Source organism: Notolepis coatsorum (assembly GCF_963971535.1).
Source record: "Notolepis coatsorum genome assembly, chromosome: 4".
Taxonomy (NCBI): Eukaryota; Metazoa; Chordata; class Actinopteri; order Aulopiformes; family Paralepididae; genus Notolepis; species Notolepis coatsorum.
The window spans coordinates 2,648,114-2,654,774 of record NC_140168.1 but is presented as its reverse complement, the minus strand read 5'-3'; the positions used below and the strand labels follow the sequence as shown (position 1 = coordinate 2,654,774).

The following is a 6,661-nucleotide window of genomic DNA, read 5'->3' as shown; positions in this document are numbered from 1 at the left end:
CTTCTTGTCACAGCAGCTCACAAATCTTGCTGCTGTGTTTGCACATTGTTCTATTTCTCCCAGTGGATATGGGAGTTGTGCGTTATTTGCCATGTTTTAAAAGTCTCTTTGGGTGTTTGCAATTTGTGGGAAGTATATATCTGATGTCTTGGTATAGTGGGCAGGTTGAAGTATATGTCTCTGATGTCTTGGTATAGTGGGCAGGTTGAAGTATAATGTCTCTGATGTCTTGGTATAGTGGGGCAGGTTGAAGTATATGTCTCTGATGTCTTGGTATAGTGGGCAGGTTGAAGTATATGTCTCTGATGTCTTGGTATAGTGGGCAGGTTGAAGTATAATGTCTCTGATGTCTTGGTATAGTGGGCAGGTTGAAGTATATGTCTCTGATGTCTTGGTATAGTGGGCAGGTTGAAGTATATGTCTCTGATGTCTTGGTATAGTGGGCAGGTTGAAGTATATGTCTCTGATGTCTTGGTATAGTGGGCAGGTTGAAGTATAATGTCTCTGATGTCTTGGTATAGTGGGCAGGTTGAAGTATATGTCTCTGATGTCTTGGTATAGTGGGCAGGTTGAAGTATATGTCTCTGATGTCTTGGTATAGTGGGCAGGTTGAAGTATATGTCTCTGATGTCTTGGTATAGTGGGCAGGTTGAAGTATATGTCTCTGATGTATTGGTATAGTGGGCAGGTTGAAGTATATGTCTCTGATGTCTTGGTATAGTGGGCAGGTTGAAGTATATGTCTCTGATGTCTTGGTATAGTGGGCAGGTTGAAGTATATGTCTCTGATGTCTTGGTATAGTGGGCAGGTTGAAGTATATGTCTCTGATGTCTTGGTACAGGGGGCAGGTTGAAGTATATGTCTCTGATGTCTTGGTATAGTGGGCAGGTTGAAGTATATGTCTCTGATGTCTTGGTATAGTGGGCAGGTTGAAGTATATGTCTCTGATGTCTTGGTATAGTGGGCAGGTTGAAGTATAGTTTCAAGTTTCTTTAATAGTTGTCATACAGAAGTACAGAATACTTTCATACAAAATGCTTCTTACTGTTACGCTCCAGAGACTGTGCTAGACAAGATAGTATCAAATAACATAGTATAGCATGTCATTTAGAAGAAGAAAAGAAAATGAGGTCACAGTGTTCGGTATGGACATATGTACAATGTTCTGAGTTACCATATAATATACAATACTATGCAGTGTACTAATGTACAGTACTATATAGTGCAAAGCAGAAATGGGATGAGGTACAATTTAGGTACAATTTACAGTAAGGTGTACGAGTTGTAGTGCAATCCTTCATCAATAAATATAAAGTGTGGGGAGTGGGTGCTACAGTGTGTTTGTTTAAAGTGGGTGTGTGCTATAAAGTGTGTGGAGTGGGTGCTACAGTGTGTTTGTTTAAAGTGAGTGTGTGCGTGTGGATGTGTTTGCTGTGTGCGTTTGGTGGTTGTTGTTGTGTAGTGTTCATTGTTCGTTTAGCAGCCTGATGGCCTGGGGATAGAAGCTTCTTCTGAGTCTTTCTGTGTTCGCCTTGAGACTCCGGTATCGCTTGCCTGACCGCAGCAGTTCAAAGAGGCAGTTGTTCGGGTGACTGGAGTCTTTAATGATTCTCTTAGCCTTAGTCTCTGATGTCTTGTTATAGTGGGCAGGTTGAAGTATATGTCTCTGATGTCTTGGTATAGTGGGCAGGTTGAAGTATATGTCTCTGATGTCTTGGTATAGTGGGCAGGTTGAAGTATATGTCTCTGATGTCTTGGTATAGTGGGCAGGTTGAAGTATATGTCTCTGATGTCTTGGTATAGTGGGCAGGTTGAAGTATATGTCTCTGATGTCTTGGTATAGTGGGCAGGTTGAAATATATGTCTCTGATGTCTTGGTATAGTGGGCAGGTTGAAGTATATGTCTCTGATGTCTTGGTATAGTGGGCAGGTTGAAGTATATGTCTCTGATGTCTTGGTATAGTGGGCAGGTTGAAGTATATGTCTCTGATGTCTTGGTATAGTGGGCAGGTTGAAGTATATGACTCTGATGTCTTGGTATAGTGGGCAGGTTGAAATATATGTCTCTGATGTCTTGGTATAGTGGGCAGGTTGAAGTATATGTCTCTGATGTCTTGGTATAGTGGGCAGGTTGAAGTATATGTCTCTGATGTCTTGGTATAGTGGGCAGGTTGAAGTATATGTCTCTGATGTCTTGGTATAGTGGGCAGGTTGAAGTATATGTCTCTGATGTCTTGGTATAGTGGGCAGGTTGAAGTATATGTCTCTGATGTCTTGGTATAGTGGGCAGGTTGAAGTATATGTCTCTGATGTCTTGGTATAGTTGGCAGGTTGAAGTATATGTCTCTGATGTCTTGGTATAGTGGGCAGGTTGAAGTATATGTCTCTGATGTCTTGGTATATTGGGCAGGTTGTTAAGAAGTGGAGCTCGGTTTCCACCTCTTCTTGTGTGCAGTGGGTGCACAGTCTGTCTTCTCTTGGGAGCCAGGTCTGCCTATGGCGGCCTTTCTCGATGGCTAGGCTGTGCTCGCTGAGTCTGTACCTAGTCAAGGATTTTCTTAGTTTTGGGTCAGTCACAGTGCTCAGGTATTCTGCCACTGTGTACTCTCTGTTTAGGGCCAAATAGCATTTCAATTTGCTCTGGTTTTGGGTTGATTCTTTCCAATGTGTCAGATCGTTTTCTTTTTGTTTTCTTATAATTTGATTTAGTCCAGTGTGGTTTCTGTCTGGTGGCTCTGCTTGTGTTTGTGAGCAGAGTCCCAGAACAATCTGGCTGAGTGGGCATCTCTCAAGGGTCTCTCTATAGGTGAGAGTGTGTCTGGGTCACTTTCTTTTAGGTGATTATAGAATTTAAATGCTATTTTTTTGGATTTAGATGATTAGTGGGTATCTTCCTAGTTCTCTCTCTGCCCCCTCTCTCTCTCTGCCTTTCTCATGTCATCTCTCTCTCTCTCTCTCTCTCTCTCTCTCTCTCTCTCTCTCTCTCTCTGTGCCTTTCTCGTGTCATGTTTTGTTGTTTAGCACCAAGGAGACAGTTCTCACTTCTATGGCTGATAAGACTATATCTTTGTCTCTGTGACTTTCTATCTCTCTCACTGTCCACAACCCTCTCTTACGTCATGTTTAGTTGTTCAGCACCAAGGAGACTCGATTCCCCCCCCCCAACCCTCTCAGATCTCACATCTGCTCCTCTTTTCAAGAAACTAAACATTCTGACTGTGTCTGAGGTTAATTCTTTACAGATATGTATATTTGTGTACAAATGCATTTATGATTATCACAATGTACTAGGGCTGTCCCCGACTAAGGATTTGGATGGTCGACTATGATTGGCCAACATTTCCCGTTAGTCGACTATTGGTAAAAAATAAATAAAAGTATAATCCTTTTTTTTCCCGTTAGTCGACTATTGAAAAAAAAAAAAAAAAAGTATAATCAATTTTTTTTTTTTATTATCCCCTAGTAGGACTGGTAGTTTTTCTGTATCTGGTAGTGCGAGAAAGCCTTTTTTTTTATTAATTCAAATTTTTTAAAATGCGTTTCTCTAATATCTTTATATTTTTCACATTTGGTGAGGAAGTGCCACTCAGTTTCAGGCTCACTGAGGGTGCAATGACAGCACAGCCTTTGCTCTGCAGGGAGCCATGTTTTCCTGTGCCTCCCCTTTTCAACAGCGAGGCTGTGCTCACTCAGTCTGTATTTTGTCAAGGTTCTTTTTAGTTGTTGATCAGTCACCATGCTCAAGTAATCTCTCAAATAATAATCAAATAATCTCTCTCTCCCTCTCCCTCCCTCTCTCTCTCTCCCCCCCTCTCCCCCTCCCTCTCTCCCTCTCTCCCCCCCTCTCCCTCTCTCTCTCTCTCTCAGACCTCCCAGGATGCCCGTGGAGACCCTGAGGCCCCAGGGGGCCGTGCCCTTCACCTCCGCCATGCCCTTCCGCCTGCTCAACAAGGGCCCCGACTACTTCCGCCTGCGCCACCAGGTGGAGCCAGGGAGCCGCAAGCTCAGCGCCGTGGAGCGCCTGGAGGCCGACAAGGCCAAGTACGTGAAGAGCCACCAGGTGGCGCTCACCCGGCAGTCGCCCGTCAAGCCGCCCATCATCCGCAAGCCCCTCCTCTCGCCCGGCATGATGTTCCAGTGCCGCATCACGGCGCCGCCCGCCCGCAAGGTGCCCCGGCGGCCGGCCGACGCGGAGAACGGGGGACGGGACGGGCTGGGGGGCCGGCGGGGCCCCGCCCTCAACCTGGAGACCCTCAACAACCTGATCAACAACGTGTGCGACGTGGGCCCCCTCCCCCCCGGCTCCTCCCCCTCGCCCGTCCCCAGCTCCTCCCCCTCGCCCGCCCCCTCCTCGCCCTCCGCCTCCTCCCCGTCGTCGGGGGCCAAGAGCGTGGGCAGCGGCCTGTCGGAGCGGGAGGCGGAGCGGAGCGGGCGGCTGCTCAACAACCTGCGGCCCTGCGGCACCAACACCTCCTCCTCCACCTCCTCCTGCACCTCCTCCGCGCTCAACAACAACAACAACAACCTTCAGCAGAGCCCCCCGGCCGAGCCCTGCCGTCGCCCGCCGCCCGTCCCGGCCCGGTGCCCCCGCGGCACGGCGCTGCCCCCCACGCCCTACGGCTCCTCGCCCAACTGCGTGACGGTGCGGCGGGTGGACGTTCGGCCGCAGGCGGAGCTCCGGAGGCCCCAGAGGGCGCCGCTGAAGCCCCCGCTCAAGCCCCGGCCCGCCGCCCTCGCCCAGCCCCAGGTGGCCCAGCCCCAGGCCCCGCCCCCACCGCCGCCCCATCAGAACCTCCAGCCCCACGTCACCACCAGCCACCCGCTCCCGGCGCCGCTCCCCCCGGCCTTCCTGCCGCACAGCCCCATGCTGCTCCGCGCGGCGGCGGCCGTGGTGGGCGTGGTGGGCATCCCGCCGCCCGCCTCGCCCGCCTTCACCCGCCTCTCCAACGCCAGCAGCACCCGGGGCTCCAGGACCGGCGGCGGCTCGGCCCGCAAGCAGCACCCGGCGCTCCACCGCTCCAAGTCGGACCTGAGCGACCGCTACTCGCGCGCCACGGCCGACCTGGAGCGCTTCTTCAACTACTGCGGGCTGGACCCCCGCGAGGTGGAAGGCCTGGGCGGCGTGGAGCGCTTCACGGCGGGGCGGGCCAACTCCGACATCGTGTCCGTGTCCAAGCTGCGCAGCGTCAGTACGCCCAGCTCCGAGTGCGCCCTCGCGGCCGCGGCAAGGGGGGAGGGGGAGGGGGAGGAGGAGGACGCTGGGCTGGCCGCGGCCAACGAGCGGGTGCCGTACGGCATCTCCGTCATCGAGAGGAACGCCCGCGTCATCAAGTGGCTGTACGGGATCCGCCAGGCGCGCGACGTGGTGACGACCAGCAGCGGCGGCGTCTCCAACGTGTAGCGGGACGACTCGCCTGGACGGGCGACGCCACGAGAGAGAGAGAAGGGACAGCGGGCGCGGAGAGAGGAGAGGGACGCGCTGGACTGATACCCAGACGCTCTCTCTCTCTCTCTCTCTCTCTCTCTCTCTCTCGCTACACAACGTTTCTTATTATTTATTGAATAACGCCGGCGGCCATTGAGGTGGTCAGTCTTTGGTAGATATATATTTTTCTCTGTGTCTGAACATGTGAGTCTGAGGGAAGGGAAGCCGTGTCCTGTTGCCTTACATCACCTTTAAGGATATAATTGTTGTTTTTCTGTCGCCTGTGAAGAAGCGTCGCACCGTTGTTTTTGTGCAAATCATGGACACAGAAGCTAGCTTTTTTTTATATATTTTTTTGGTGCTGCAAGAAGAGAAGAAAAAACAACTAAATGGACAAAACATTCCCCTTCTCCTTGCGGGGCGCAGAGACGTGGTGTGAAGATGAAGCAATAATAATAAAGACTTGTGATCAACAAGGACGTAACGTAACGCCGAGCGGGGAGGACCTGTCGTTGTTTTCTTGCGGTCGCTCGCTCGCGCCATATATAGGTACTGAGTGTGTGTATGTGCATGTTTGTGTCCCGTGTGTGTGTGAGTGAGTGTGTGTGTGTGTGTGTGTGTGTGTGTGTGTGTGTGTGTGTGTGGATTACTGGAGATTTACTCTGCACAAAGCTAGACTGGGACTAAGCTAAACACAACGCCCACGCGGACTCTTGTGATGCTAATCATCCTGTATGTTGTGACGCCTGTGGAGCGCGGCGGCAGAAAGTGAACCCACTGTTGTTGATACTGTGAAAGGTCACGCGAGAAAAACTTCCATAAAAACACATTTGTATTTTCTACAACCTGTCGGCTGTCGAGACTGTTATTATTATTACTAATTCCCGTCGGCATGCGAGTGGAGGTGTTTTCTTTTTTAACGTGTATATTTTGTGGTATTTTTGTCTCTCGGCGAAGCACAAGGGATTACTTTACTTTATTCTCACACACGTGTGTAAAAGACACACGCGGGCACGGAGATGCTGTGCTTTTTCCCGGGTCGGTTACGGTTACCATGGTACCCGTCTGTCGTCGTCGTCGATGTTGCCGTCGTGTGTCTGTGACGTCGCTTAGTCGTGTATCACGGTTTTAAAAAGAAACAAAAGAAACAAAATGGCCTCTGCCTCCTGGGGGAATCTGTTTACTATGTATGTACAGTATGTCCAGTGTGTCCAGGCCACGCATGATGGAGCGGGC

The 6,661-nt window shown here is 50.6% G+C and overlaps 1 protein-coding gene across 1 annotated transcript in view; it reads left to right on the top strand.

Annotated features, from left to right (window-relative positions):
* Positions 1–6,316, top strand: part of LOC311227459 (protein FAM110A) — a 7,700-nt gene extending 1,384 nt beyond the window's left edge. The window contains exon 2 of the mRNA XM_084313122.1: positions 3,868–6,316. Coding sequence (XP_084169248.1) covers positions 3,878–5,401 — 1,524 coding nt within the window. The 5' untranslated portion in view covers positions 3,868–3,877 and the 3' untranslated portion in view covers positions 5,402–6,316. The remainder of the gene's footprint in view (positions 1–3,867) is intronic.
* Positions 6,317–6,661: the final 345 nt, after the last annotated feature.